General features: G+C 31.7%; 2 protein-coding genes across 2 annotated transcripts; one reads left to right on the top strand and one right to left on the bottom strand.

The window, feature by feature from the left end:
- Positions 1-1885: 1885 nt before the first annotated feature.
- Positions 1886-3627, top strand: LOC129914036 (uncharacterized). Its single transcript, XM_055993068.1, has one exon. It carries the CDS (start codon positions 1983-1985, stop codon positions 3354-3356), a length of 1374 nt encoding a protein of 457 aa, XP_055849043.1. The 5' UTR covers positions 1886-1982; the 3' UTR covers positions 3357-3627.
- A 1527-nt stretch (positions 3628-5154) lies between these two features.
- LOC129914037 (ethanolaminephosphotransferase 1) lies at positions 5155-13833 on the bottom strand. Its single transcript, XM_055993070.1, has 6 exons — positions 13637-13833; positions 13263-13577; positions 13118-13186; positions 12402-13009; positions 12146-12326; positions 5155-6718 (listed from the first exon to the last, which is right to left on the bottom strand). The coding sequence occupies exons 2-6, from the start codon at positions 13332-13334 to the stop codon at positions 6446-6448; spliced, it is 1203 nt and encodes a 400-aa protein (XP_055849045.1). The 5' UTR covers positions 13335-13577; positions 13637-13833; the 3' UTR covers positions 5155-6445.
- Between the last annotated feature and the right edge of the window lie 2227 nt (positions 13834-16060).

Raw genomic sequence — 16060 nt, forward strand, 5'->3', positions numbered from 1 at the left:
AGTCGTTTACTTCCTGCTTTGGATCACGTTCAGTTGCTCTGTATAGATACAATTCAGGTACATAATCAAGAAGGAAGGAATCCCTTTGCCGATGACACAAGAGAGCGACAAATTAAACCACAAAGTAGGTCTTGACCATGATCACACGTCCATGGTCGCTTTTGTAACAACTTCACCATTAATCTTTTTCTCTGACATCTCGGTGCATTAAAGGGAAGTTAATGGTTTTGAAAAAAAAAAATAATCACTAAAGTTCACCGAGTGAGAGTTTTTTTTTCCAAATTTTGTTCGATTTTTTTTTTAATTTTTGGAAGGAGATATTTTCGGAAAGAGTTTTGGTTTAAAAATATGACTGATCATTCCTATCCATTAAGGTACCAAAATTATATTTTTTTTTTAATTTTAGAAAAAAAAATCCCAAAAAAAAATTTTGCCATCGAACATTTTTTTTTCGGAAGCAGATATTTTCGGAGCAAGGTCTCGAAACCAGTTTTGTCTTACAGATATGAGTTCACAATGAGCAGGCCTATCCATTTAAGTCAAAAAATTACAAATCTATTTTTTTAAGATTTTCGAGAAAAAATAATGAATTTTCAAAAAAGTTCTCCAAATCCATCGAGTGATACATCAAAAGAAAGGCCTTTTTAAGCTCTATTCATAACTGGAAACCACAAGTTTCTCTCTGGCCTGGTTGCTGAATTATTTGCAATCAAATTATTCTTTTTTTTTTTCTTACATTCATTCGGAAGCAAATATTTTCGGATAAATCTATTTTTTTAAGATTTTCGAGAAAAAACCTTGCGGAAAAAATGCATTTTTATAAATGTTTTCCAAATCCATGGAGTAAGACATTAAAAGAAAGGTCTCTTCAAACTCTATAAGCAACTAAAAACTTTAAGTTCCAAGTCCAAGTATACTTTTTTTCTATCTTATCTACTACCTACCAATTTTCCTCCCTCATTACAAATGCTTCGAAGAAGGCTCGTTATTTATAAATTAGAACCCCATCTTCGTCCTACCTGGCAAAAGATTCACAAATTAGGTGTTAAAAAGTATAAATTATACCTCAAGCATAGCTGTTTGATTCAAATTAGATAAATTACGTTTTGCCGTTATCCACGTATAGCAATGTCCTCATTTCAAAATCATTAACCTTCCCAGAAATCTTTTTGTCCATTACACATTTAATGTAACAACGCGGTCTTAATCACTTCACTCCTAAGAACAAACAGCTCACAACCATTCGAGCTGCTAAAGAATATTTTTCACGACTTGTGGTCAACCGCAACATAACCAAACGCACAACATCACTTCAAATCATCCCACATCGCATTACATTTATGGTACCTATATGATTGTAGGGGGTAAGATACACATAACATATCTATACATTTCTATTCAAACCACAACTGACCGAAACCACGCAAAGTCTCTGTGCATCCAGAATACCAATCACTTTTACCACACAAAATGCACCAACCAAAGAGTCCCAAGAGAGAAGAGAACTCACATATCATAAAGACATGACCATCAATGATGAAAGAAAGAGGTGCAGTCTGCAGTGTTCTGTTATATTCAAACCAACCCATACCCAACTCTATAAACATTTCATTAAAAACCAGGAAGATAAAGGTGTACCGAGAGTCTCCGAGAGTCACATTCTGGAAAACCTGTCATCCAAACACAATTTTATTATTTTGACCCGCACCACCCCGGGAAGAAGAAAAATCAGTACAAGACTCAAACAAAAACAACAACAACACTCGTCATCGTCGTCGTCAATAGTTAGTATATGAGAAATTATGAGGAGAGGAGATGAGAGATGAAAAAACCTTTATTTGCCGTTGCTAGAGCCGGCGGAGAGGTGATATCGTTTGCCGCAGCAGCACTCACGATCAGTTTGGTTCTGAACTTGGCCGTGAGTAGGTAGTGAGTTGTTTTTCGGTAGCAGAATTTGTTTTTTTCAATTTTAGAAATTTGAAATGTGGCGAATAATTATTTGCGCAGTGCTTCTACTAGCAACATCATCATCTCAACAGTTGATAGATGTGGACAAACCAACAACAATTATTGCCGAAAAAGAAAAAGACCCAACACCAGTAGCAACGACTATTTTAATCCAAGAGAATTCAACTCCGACTCCACTTCCACCGAACAAACCGTCAACAGAAGCTCCTGCACAGCTTATAACCGAGGTTACAAAACCACCAGTCGAAGTGGAGTCACCATCATCGACTCTGACAGTCGAACCATCCGAAGAAGAAAATACAATAGTTGACCCCAAGAGGCGAGTTATAACTTACGACCAACGTCAGGAGGGACAATACAACATACGAGCTGATTTGGAAAATTTTATGATCGTATTCATTCCTCCGAGTCCAGTTGATGGTGTGAATCTGCTTGATTTGCTCTCCAAGTCGACAAAACGAACCAAATCCTCTCACAAAAAATACCATGGCGACTCAGCTCCTGGTTCGAAATATCGACAATCGCTTAAATCTGGAGCTGGAAGCCACAATTTCAATTTTCTAGCTCGCCACCACCAGCAATCTCAGTCACAGTCAAGCCCTCATATCATTATTGAAGAGCACCAGCCCTCAGCGAGAATTGCCGAATATATCGAAGGAAGAACTCCCTATAGAGTAGACATTTCCAGTACTCACTCTGATCTGGATCAACTTCAACAGGAACACCAACAGCAATTCCAACCACAACAGCCACACGGACCTCAAGTCGATGTCCTACCACCTCCCTATCCACTAAACTACCATCATTTGATTAAACCTTTCCATTTGGAAGCCGAACCTACAGTCATTCAAGCCCTACCTCCTCAATCAGCTCTGAATAACGGTGGCGGTAAATTTATGGATTCAAATGGAAACTTCTTTCGAATGGCACGAGCCATCCAAGGTGGACTCTATGGGCTCTTGTCATTAGATTCGAATCGTGTCCAGCCCCGACAGAGGACCATCTTTGATGAACAACTCCTCAGTACCCTCGATGACGGTGATGATACAGATGACGACGATGAATTAGGCGAATCTCGAACAGCCGATTTGCCTTTGAGCAATGATAGACTAGAAGAGGCAGTCCATAATTACGTATATCCACCCCTAAATCCGTTACGTTTCAATCCGGAAATCCTAGATTTGCACTCCAGATCAATGCATTCATCAGAGTACCCCAAGTATCCAAGTCAAAGTGATGATGACAATGACAATGACAACAACAACAACAACAATGAGAGTGCAAAAACAACGGAAATTGAATTGAAACTACTTGGGGCCACCAAAGAATGTGGACCGGATAGAAAGCGTGATAGTTATGGGATTTGCCGATTTGCTGAGGGTTATTAAATTTATTTAAAAAAAAATAGTAAAAAAAAAAAACCGAACTGACTCTTACTTTAATTTATAGCTGTAAGGTATTTTGTATTTTTTTTTTCTTATTTTAATAAAATTAAATTAATATTAGATTTAAGTGTGCCAAAATGACAATAGCACAACAAAAAGTTAATGTAGGTAAGTTTTCCAAACACAAAAGGAAATATTTATGATAAAGATTATTTATGTAGATTTTTTTTTTATTTTAGCTAAAATAAATAAATCAAATTCAATATTAATGAGACATTTTTGTTGTTGTTTTTTTCTTGGTTTGTTTTATTATTCGATCTTTAACACTGACTTTGTGTGTGGTTTTGGTTGATAAACTTAAGCCTGAACAACAGATAAACGTTTTTTTTTTTTGTTTTGTTTTAATAATGTGGAATTTATTATAAATAAGCAAATAAATTAACCGTTTTTAGATAGGGAATAGGTAGAGCTAAAATAATTTTGGGAATGAATAATGAGGTTTTATCGTTTTTGGTTTGTTTATATAGGAAGACAGTAGTTTTATATACTTAGATATAGCGTGTGGGTGAAAAAAGAAAGCGAGATAACAAAATAAAATACACCGATAGTGACAAGCTTGAATATTAATCAGGATTTAAATGATTTATTGATAATATTCATTTGTTTTGAGGGGAAATGAACTGCAAACATTTACTCGATACAGAATATTAACAGTGGCGTGCGGGTAATTAGAAATGATGCATTTGGACTGGCAACAATTGGAAATTCTAAAAGTGTGAGAATATTCTATTCTACATTAACCAAAATTAGGTCAATGGCTAGAACAATGATCAGATAGGTCGGTAGGAAAGAAAATACTAGTTCCAGCGCCAACGACCGACCGCGACTCACAGTGATTTTTTTGGATTTAGAATTTTGGCTTAGTTTGGATTCCATAAGTACCTAATTTGTAGTTACTTTTAGAAATTATAAAAGGGATTCTGGAAGGGCAAACAAGGAAGTAATATCACATAACTATTCAACAGCAAATTTATCAAGTCAACAAAGACGGACGCTTCTGCACTGCCGCCAATCGAAAACGACAAAAATTATGGATACTAATTAATTCAGTTGAACATTTTCAGCCACAATTTTTTCTCATTTCAAACGAACTGGTTTGACTTCAATCTATTTTAACTATTAGTTATACTAACTAATTCAATCACAATACTCTATTTTAACTAAACACAACAGTGACCTTTAGAAAATTCACTAACATTAAACAGCATTATATTCAATTTAAACTATAATTAGCTGGCAGTATTATAGACAAATGGTATTTAAACAATCAAACTAAAATTCCAATTCATCATTGAATACTTTATTGTCACGCATAGGTTTTGAGTGTTTTTGTGAAGAAACTAATGACTGTTCTAAATTTTGTCATGCAATAATTACCAACTGATCATAAAAATTAGTCATAATCACTTGACATAAATTCTTTATCAAAAAAAAAAAACACAATCAAACAAATTTGTTTACAATTAAATTATGTTTATTGTTATTAATTATTTTTTTTTTTTAATTCTTTTAAAACAATATTATATTAAAACGAAATTCAAACAATATTATAATATTAATTACACAAATAATGATACTTGTAGTATATATACCTACTAATAAATCATTTTTTTGTTTATCTTTCTTTATTTTACACAATATTTTTCTGAGTTTGCATTCGTTACATATTTTTTTAAATTTATAAATTTGTTTGTGCTTTGATTGTATAAAATTATTTCTACCAAAAGCTCAACTTCTGGCATTGTTTTTTTTTTTTTTTTTTTTTGTTTGTTATAATTGTTCTTTGTTAAACATGATATTTTGTTTTCTATGCCTACTTTTAGGATAAATTTCAGGCTTATGTCGCGCATCGTGTGGTGTGTGTAGGTTTTTTTTTTTATAAACAATCAGTCCTATTCTGTTACTCAAAACAATGAATTTAAAAATACAGAATAAGACCAAAAAAAAAAACATGCAGATTGAATACGAAAAAAAACACACACAGAACACGAAGGTCTTGTTGTTGTTTTTGTTGTTTGCATAAATTACAAGTAAATAGATAATTAATTTTTCTTCTGGTTAAATTGGTGTTTTAAGCTTATGAGGTTACAAAATAATACTTTTTTAGAACTAAATTCGATTTGCAAAAACAACAAATTAACAACAATTCAACTCAAGTTTTTTTTTTTTGTTGTGTGTGACAAAACAAAAAATATTAGCATAGTATAGTTTAAGGTGAGCATATAAAATTGCCCTTGAAATCAACATCGACTAGACAATTATAATTATATATTTGAACATGAAATTAAATAAAAAAAGAAATTAAATAAAAAAAAAATAATAAACAAAAAGTATATAGCACATACGAAGTTATACACACTCTTTACATGTCCTGATGTAGAATTAGATTTTATGTTATAATAATATAATATAATATAAATTTGTTGTATAATATTTTCTACCTGGAAGTTTTCTTGATTTTTTTTCTTTTAATTTTTTTTTGTATTAATATTATTTTACAATATTCACATGCAGAGTGTTTAGCGTCTGTTTTTTTCTTCTTTCCTCTTTTTTCTTTATTTTGTTTGGTTTTATCTTTTTTATAAGGAACACTCTGGAGTATGCAATTTTAACTTAACGAAAATATATTATTAGAAGTTTACTGATTTTTTTTATTAAATTATGTATAAATGCAATCTAAATTGAATAAATATAGTAACTACTACGAAAGGGGAAAAGGAAATGCATAATAATCATTAAATAAAAATATAAACAATAATTAAATTAAATTAATCTCGTTTAAATGCATTGGAAAATATATATATAATGTAGGTATTTTTTTTTTATAGTTTATTTATATAATAAAGCAAGGCATTTTCCTATTTTCTAGAAAGTGAATTAATATTTTAAGAAAAAAAAAACACACAAAAATGACTGATTTGGACGATCTTATCGAACACTCATTGTAGAAGAAGCAGCTTGAATTTTCGTCACATAAATTAGATATCAATTTAACTGCACTGATGTGTCTCTGTCTCGTCTTTTTGCAAATTTTAATCAGCTCTCAAAAGAGGTTCAATATCCTTTTTGGGATGTTTAGGAGTCACTTTGAAACATATACGATTAAAATGTTCACACATTTGATTGACTACACTGGCTCCATAATGCCAATGAGCTAATGTTGTATAAATTAACAACACATACAGTATGAATCGTTCGAAGAATGGTATCCAAAGAGCGAATGCAATTAAAATAATGAATATAGGAGTCATCCAATGGAAGGCTTCGCAGCGAGTATTGGACATTTGGGAAACGATAAGTCGGCACTAGAATTACAAAAAGAAAGGAATTGTCCATAAATTAAAAAAAAAAATTATAATCTCGATTGAAAAAGATACTCAAACCAAAATAAAAAGAAACTCAAGTTGTTTAAAATTTCGTTTTAAAAGAATATTACAAACTATAAATTTATATTACATATAATGTTCCCAAATTTTTATTGGCCGCCACCAGATTTGAGCTTTAAAAAAATTATAGGCTAAACCCTCGACAAAGGCTGTTCATCGCTTTTGGTTTAGTCAAAGGGAGAGTCAAATATTAGTTAAGATCTAAAGAATGATTTGGAATATGGGTTACTAGCAATATCTTGTAAAGAAAAACAACACGTTAAACAAGATTTTCAGATATTGTAAATTCCTCTTGGTTAATAAAAGGTTAAATAAGAAAAAAAATTAAGAAATTATTTTATCAACAAAAATTGGTCGAAATGATTGATATACAGTGGTTGCGAACTAACTAAGAACGATGATAAAAAGAATTTTTTTCAAGTAACTTTATTTTCAGTGCAATCATTTTGTTCCGTTTCAAAAATTGACATAGCTTTCAGTGGGGATAATCGTTTTTCCGGCTCGTCTTCAAAAAAGCCAACTCTCAGTCAATCAGAAAATGCATTTGGTATTTTGGCCGAAAACTGGATTTTTGAATACCGTTACAGCTTTTAAATTAACAAATTTTAAGCTTGGTTCGTTTTACGGCGTTCATTTTTTGTCTTGCTATTTTTCGGTCTCGATAGCATATTTTCAATGGCATTGTATGACAACCGTTGATTTTTAAGAAGATTAATTATGGCATCTCTTATGCATTACGTATGGCTCTTTTTTCCCAAAATGCTTTCAAAATTATCTTAAAACAATAATTATAATATGCATTGTTTTGAAAATATATTAGTATTTTTACAGGTCTTAATTAAATTACCAACTAAAAAAGGGACCAATGTTCTAAAGTACTGATTTAAATTAGTTAAAAATGCACACCAACCTTGGCAACTACATTTTAATAGGTATAAACAATGAGTGAAACAATATGAATAAGAAAATGGAAGTTATAAAATTTGTTACTCTTTCTTTTCTTTCAATTGGAAGAGTGGTGTTACCAGTAGGTAATTAAAACTATTCTTAATTAGTTTGTCACGACTGTTGATAGATTAAGAAATTGAAATGACATGACATCAAAGCTAGGTATAGAAACAAAAAATTTAACAATAACTAAATACGTGATATGAACGTTAAAATTCAAACTGCTCAAAATTAATGTTTAAAAGATAATTCACGAAAAAACGTGTTTTATGGTTTAAGAAATCAAATTCAAAATAATTTTACACCTATATTAATTTTATGGGTGATTCCATTAAATAGTGGACATGAATTTTGAACAAATTATAAAAAAAATCTTATCGGACGAAGGATCTATGTTCGGCTGAACATTGTTGCAATGCAATGATGAAAATATAGAATGTCATTGGAATTACCCTTTGTATTTTTCATATAGTTAAAAATTAATATAAATATAGTTTTTTACCGCTGGTTTTGTATTCTACTTTTTGATCTAGATTTTTTTTACTCCTATATTAAGTGGGCTATTTAAAGATATAGCTATCGTTAGTGGTGAACATTTAGACCAATACCCATTCAATGAACTTTTCTTATTTTTTTTTTGTTTTCAGTTCTGTGGTTTTTAGTATTTCCAAAAACATTAATTAACATTGAAAAAACGTGTGTTTTGCTTTTTGTTTACAAAAGACTGAAACAATTACAACCTCTCAACAACTACAACAAAAAATACAATTCGATTTATTTTAAATTTTGTTTGATAATTCGGACCTTGAAATTCCCACTAAATTCTATGATTTTGACCCATATCTACTGTACTATTATAGCATTTACTCAATTAAAAGGCAAGAAAAAGAAATAAACAATCAACAAAATAAACTTAGGACAGTTGTTATCAACTGCGATAACAGTCTTAAAAGTTTGCCTCATCGTCATGCCTATTCTATTTTTTTATAGTCAGATACTAATTAAAATTACTGATAACATTTCTCCACGAATGAAGGGGTAATTGACTGACTAAGAAAACACATAGTCGTGTTTAGAAAAATTAACTTTATGAGGTGTGTGTATGTAATAAGAAATTAAGATCAAAAATGAATGCCATTACCTGTGCGAAATAACTGAGTTTTAAGAAAATTGGATGACTAAATAAACTTATTTACACAATTACACACGTACTACATCAGACGATCATTGCATATTGTATACAAATTACACAATTTATTCCTCTCCCCATATTTTAGACGACGACGACATGAATCAAATCAAAACTTGGATTGCTACAATAATTGAATTCACTACTGAAACCAGTGCCGGATTATGCAAAATGCATAAATTGCCGAGCCTCGTAACGTGTTATGTAGGGGTTTGAATTTTTTAAATGACAGTAATCTTCTTTATTTTGTGTGCTATGCATTTCTTATAAAACTTGCTAGAAATAAATAGAAGTGCACAAAATGGGAAAAGAAAAACTGCAGATATGTGTTTTGGCTGAAGCAGCACAGAACTGCATTAGATCTTCTTCAGGAGATTTTTTCTAACCATACTTTCTCAATTTAAATATTCAATATAAATTGTGCTAAATAAATTCGTTGTTGCTATCAGAGCAACATAATAAAGGATTAAACTAGTGTTATACAACTTTAGGAAACACCTAACAGAAAAATGGAATGCATCACAAGGTCTCATCAATTTAACATGGAGAAATGTATTTTGAAATCCACACATAAATCTCTCTGTTAAATACAAAATCTTTGATTTGCTTATAAAATCTTCACTTTGCTACGCTGCCCAGGTTTGGGGGATAAGTATGAAGGAGTATGAAGAAGTTGAAAAATTACAAAGAAATTTTGTTAAAACCTGTTTTATCGTCCGATAAATACTCCAAATTACGCCAAATACCTAGAAACAGGGTTACCAGAATTATATACCTACACATTTTAAAGCTTCAAACCGATTACATCATTAAAGTTTTGAAATACCCGTGATGCGTTCTTTTATTCGACGATGTTAACTATTGTTAACAATAGTTAACTTTCATCGTTCCTAAATGAGAAAAAAGTTACAAAGTGTAACATCGTGACGTCACAACATCGTTCCTAAATCCAGTGTTGAAGTGTCAAATAGTTACATTTTGTTACTTTTTCCAACTCAGCTCCTGGACTTGAGTTTCAATGTTAATCTGTCAAACACAACTAAATGGTGAAGAGAGGGGATGATGTGAGAAGAGAATTTCTTGTTTGTTTCCATATTTGAAATTATTGAATGCATATTTTTGTTTCAATTTGCTTAGAATTCAATTAAAAAGAATTATTTCAGCACCAAATTAATTCTTTCTTGTTTATTCATTCATAAAATTAATCTCAAAAAATTTTGTTTTGACAGATCAACAAAATGTAACATTTAGTCGTTCCTAAATCAAAGTTGAAATTTTGTAACAAAATGTAACAAAAACAAATACAACGATTTTTTTGACATAACAATAGTTAACATTGTTCAATAAAAGAACGGACCACCGTGGTGCGTTCTTTTATTCGACGATGTTAACTATTGTTAACAATAGTTAACTTTCATCGTTCCTAAATGAGAAAAAAGTTACAAAGTGTAACATCGTGACGTCACAACATCGTTCCTAAATCCAATGTTGAAGTGTCAAATAGTTACATTTTGTTACTTTTTCCAACTCAGCTCCTGGACTTGAGTTTCAATGTTAATCTGTCAAACACAACTAAATGAGGAAGAGAGGGGATGATGTTTGAAGAGAATTTCTTGTTTGTTTCCATATTTGAAATTATTGAATGCATATTTTTGTTTCAATTTGCTTAGAATTCAATTAAAAAGAATTATTTCAGTACCAAATTAATTCTTTCTTGTTTATTCATTCATAAAATTACTCTCAAAAAATTTTCTTTTGACAGATCAACACAATGTAACATTAGTCGTTCCTAAATCAAAGTTGAAATTTTCTAACAAAATCTAACAAAAACAAATACAACGATTTTTTTGACATAACAACAATAGTTAACTATATTCAATAAAAGAACGGACCACCGGACTTTCGTTTGTCCAAAAAGCTGCTACTTTTTGAGGTAAGAAATAAAGATTAGTGGATGGAAACGTGGCAAAATCTTGGTACAGCATATGGAGAAGATGTCGACCCAAACCTCCCCCAACTTTTGAAGGATCATTTCAATCGACAAAGAAATTTATCCTTTTTTACCCAAAAGAAACTCATAGTTTCATTCGAGCTGAAAAATATAAGCCTCCGATGATATATAAAGAAAAAAAAAAACTAAGGATAACTGGAAAAGGTTTAAACAAGCTTGAAAGACATGTAATGATCATAGTCGTCGAAACAAGTTTTTACATGAACAAAATTTAAGGGGAAAAATACTAGATTATTCCAAAGGAAGTTAGCCTTTTTTTGGTCTTGTAATCTTGAAAGTAAAATAGAATAACCTCACTTAATTCTGATCTTAAAGCAATATCCAATAGAGAATAAGAAACCACGCAGAATTTAGTTTTAAAAACACAATGCTGCTTTTTATCATGAATACCTAATCGTGCCACTACTCATGGTATGTCAGGATCAACATTCTTTTCTCGGTGTGTTCAATCAATCCATTACTAAAAATACACCAAATTCTACACCGCCAAAACCGCCCCGAAATGTTTGTGTTTTCCCTGAAGATGTAAGAAATTTTTCTCCCTGTCTGGGGCCTATTTCACCATCTTACAAACTACATTTTACAAGTACTTTCTCACAAAAAATGAAAAAAAAATTGACAAATTCCGTTCCGCCAACATTTAAATATACATACAAAAAGTTACAAATAAAAAAAAAAAGTACAAATACAAATTTGTTATTGTGAATTGTATTTGGTGAAATAGACCACTGGTTTGGCTGTAATTTATAATTTATCGGTCCAAACCTCGAGTATAACTCTCAGATTTCGACAGGTGTTCCTAAAATCCACTCGAATACAAAATCGATTTCCATAAATGATAGATAGGTGATAAATTCATTCAAACTACGTCTCTTGTAACCGACGTAACGTTTCATTTCTCACATTATTTTATTCCTATTTGTACGAGCAAAAATCAATGACTCTGGTATGGATTCAGGCTATTCAGAACGATAACGTAATAGAATTTCAAAAGGCAGTCAATTTATCACCATGTATAGTTGCCCCATGCTCAAACAAGGAAGAATGGAAAACAAGCAATTTCACTTAACCAACATTTGAAAAAAAAAATCAACGCGCCTTAAAACCTCACAAAAACAAAATCCACCCCCGTTATACCCATCCACAAAAATAAATCTAATAAAAGATTCCATTAAAAAAATTAAATAAAAATACTCACACTTATATTACTAAATATTGTTCCACTCAACATAAACAAAGCTCGTGGATCAGTTTCAGCTATATTCGATGGTGATATCCAAGGCCAAACAAGTAATATTACCAAATAAGAAGCAAATGGATATAATGGTCGAATAGCCTCTGCAAATGGACGCATTTTACCAGTTTTTTGTACATATGAACTAGAAAATAAGAAACAAGCAAATAATAGCAAAATAAAAAACAAAGTTATTACACATTCATCATTTATGACTCACTTGTACACATTTATAACAACCATTGGCATATTAGCCATTGCGCTCACGTGCAACAGAATTTCCATAGCAATACCCAAAGGTAAACCAAATGGAAGATTTCTCTTCCAAAATCCAACACCATACCACCAGGTAATCAGGTACATAGCTGTCGATCCCCACATACTAAAATCATAGCCCCACGGCAAATATAACACTCCAGTATTATACTTCTCCCAATGCGACACGTAGAAATTCAAAAAAACCATCATACAAATGTAATACATTCGAATTGGTGGAATCGAAGCATCACAACGTCCAAATATACTATACAAACAAGTTGGAATAAGAACTGCCGTATACGAATCCAGTCCATGATCGAACAGTTCACCCAACGGTCCAGCCAAACCAATTCGCCTCGCTTGCTTCCCATCGATGCCATCCAAAGTGTAGGCAAGGAATATATTTATTGCCGTACACAACCAAACCCATTGAGGAATTGGAGTGTAGCCGGGCTCACCGGAACTGGCAAAAAAATTCCAGTCATAGTAGGAGAGAAAAATTAGATTGGCAAAGGTACATAGGAAGCCGAGAAACGTCATCAAGTTGGGCGCAATCCATCTAGGGAAAAACTATAGTGTGTGTGCCATGTGGCACATTTTGTTGTTGATTTTATTGATTTATTTAAAAAATAAGAAATTGATTTTTTGGAATTTATAAGACTTTACTCAAATAATTACCTTAACAATCCAGTCCCAAAAGGGGTGCATTACATAGATACTTAAAGGTGATGTGTCCCTTGCACTGTACTGTTTATTAAATTGTAGAAAAATTAGGTATATTATTCCGCAACTAGTTGCAACTGAATGTAACTAAATAACTTACCTTGTAGTTATCGAATCCGGTGAGATGTTCCTTCGTCAAATAGGTATAATCCATGATTTCCTGAAGCGTCATGTTTATAGTCTTGAAATATGTATTTTTTTAGTAGCCTGTTAGATTTAGTTGAAAGAAGAAAAAGAACTTTAATTGGATTTAAGTTAGGATCGAATTGAAAATTCTTTTTCTTTTCCTTTTTTTTCGATTTGTTTCGTTTGAAAATCGACGCGACTTGCCCCTTTGTTGTCTCTCGTTTCTTCCTTCAAACAGGACAACAAAACGCGATGGATTTTTTTTGTGTCTGTTTTCCTCTAGAAGGACCTTTGGAATAACATTTTTTTGTATTAATAAATTAATTAAATAATAGGAAGCCGGTTTACATTTAAGAGGAAAAATTTCGCTTCCACACTCGTGTTTTGAATTGAATTTTTAGAGAGCTAGAGAGAGACTCAGACTGAAAAAAAGAAATTAAATTTTGTGTGTGCGAAAAATGTGGTTGTTTTCTGTCCTTCTGCTGGAGAGGGTTGGTTGGTTTGGATATGGTGGGGTTTTTCGTTTTGTTTCTTTTTTTTTTTTTTATTAGAAAAATGTCAATTTGTCACTTTTGTTGAAGTATGAGAAGAAAAAAATAAATAATTTGCTGGAAAGAGATGAATGGGATAAGAGAGGGTGTTAGAGTGAAATGAATAGATTGTGATGGAATAGATGTGTTCATGTTATTGAAGACGTACACGATTTCGATATCACACTTTTTAAATTGCTTTCTGTACAGTCAGTCGCAGGTTGCAGTGTATTCAACATTTTAATTTAATAGATTTTTGTTTTCGAAAATAAAAATATCAAAGATGACTATAAACAAAACTTGTTTAGAGACTTGAGTTAAGGGATATCTGCTTCTGAAAATGAAAAACCTCAAAGAAACTTTTGGTTTTCATTAGAGCTTGACGAGACCTTTCATTTGATGTCTCACTCAATTGATTTGTAGCTAATTTTTAAAAATGGCAAGGGAATGGATTTAAAAAAAATAAATTTGTAGTTACTGTAGTGAAATAAAGAGGCTATGAACTCATCATCATCTTCAAATAAAGTCACACAGCTGAAGTCAAACAAAAAATTTTAAGTCTCCAAAGTAAACAGCGAACATGTTAAAATAAAAATACCATCGAGTATTATGACAAAGTCAAAATAATAACAATACAAATCTAAATTCAGGAAAAAACATCAGAAAATAAGGTTTAAAACAAAAACAGAAAAAATTCAATTTCATTCAAAATTTCGCTGCGCTATTTTTGTATGGAAAATTTCGCTTCACTTCAGCTGCGTACCAGTCTTAATTAAAGATTATGGCATTATGGTAACAGCATAACCCAACCAACAATTTTGCTTTTACAATCATCCTGAGAAGCTTCTCATCATGATTGATTTCATACATGTAGAACTACTCGTATATGACTTATAAGAATCAAAAAGGCGACCATTTTTCACTCCTATTAAACCGCAAAGAAGTACAATGCAAGACTCATATAAAGTTTTTCATCATTAGCAGACAGTGGTATTCGATTCTATAAGTGTGCAAAGCACTGTAAGACTCCTGTTAATATTCTCATCAACAAACGATAAAGTGGTGTTCGCTTCTAAAAGGCTACATCAGAATACTTATAGTGCTTAAGTATTGCCTGTATGAAGAACTTGCGCTTATATGTCAGCTGGTTTGGAGAAAAGCTAAACAAACACTTGTTGTTTTTGTTTTCAATGCAAAAAATTGTCTAGTGACAGCTGTTGCCCCTTAAGGGGGGAAATCCCTCTGGACGACAGCTTTTTCAATAATTTTTGTTGGAAAACTGAAAGCATTTATTGAAATTTGGGAAAGTATGTGATATTATTGACATTATAAAGTATTGATACAATTTTTGTTGAAGTACAAAAAAAAAACAAAATGGCGGCTATACAGCTCTTTAAAGTTGACGCCTCGAGTTTACGCCGTGCAATGCCCAGATCCAGAAAATTATTTATAATCAAAAAAGAATTTTTGTTCCAATAAAATATATTTATACCATGAACATAAATTTAGTAGTGTAAAATAAAAATTAGATACCAAAAAAACGAAAAAACACAATGTTTTTTTATAAAAAAATTGTTAAAAAAAAATATTTATTGTAAAAATTTTATTGAACTTAGTTTAGTTTCATGCAATGGCCAATAAATTAAAGAGTAATTTTTATTTCAAGTCGATAGCTTCATTAGTTTTTGAGTTACGTTGGACGGCGCGAAAAAAAAACGCGTTTTGAGGAAAAGCTTTTAAAGTTTTCGTTTTGGTACTGTGGTAGGTTCGGTGGGCATGGGTTTCGGGACTATCTAGCGGCTTTTGAGGCTTCATTTAAGGCTTAGGTCACTGAAAATAGTCTCGCTAAATTTTAGCTCTCATACAAATTATCGAAATACAAATCATCGATATCTTGAATGGGAATTGTATCTCGGCTAAAATTTAGTTCGATCTGCGTACCAGGCTTTATTCACTAGTGCGAATCGTCGAACGATCAAATTCGTAAGACTAGCAGTCCATGTACAGTATGCCAATGAAATAAATTATCGAATAAAAACAATCAACTATTTAGTTATTTATTACTTTTTTTATGTCATTATTTCATTTTGTCCAGTTTCATAGATATTATAGCTTTGTAAAACGATTTACATATAACGCAGATCGAGCTAGTTTTCAGCCGAGCTAAAACTACCATACAAGTTATCGATAATTTGTATGGGAAACCTTTTAGCTGGGGTAAAATTTAGCGCGATCTGCGATC

Source organism: Episyrphus balteatus, chromosome 3, assembly GCF_945859705.1.
Source record: "Episyrphus balteatus chromosome 3, idEpiBalt1.1, whole genome shotgun sequence".
NCBI classification, from domain to species: Eukaryota; Metazoa; Arthropoda; class Insecta; order Diptera; family Syrphidae; genus Episyrphus; species Episyrphus balteatus.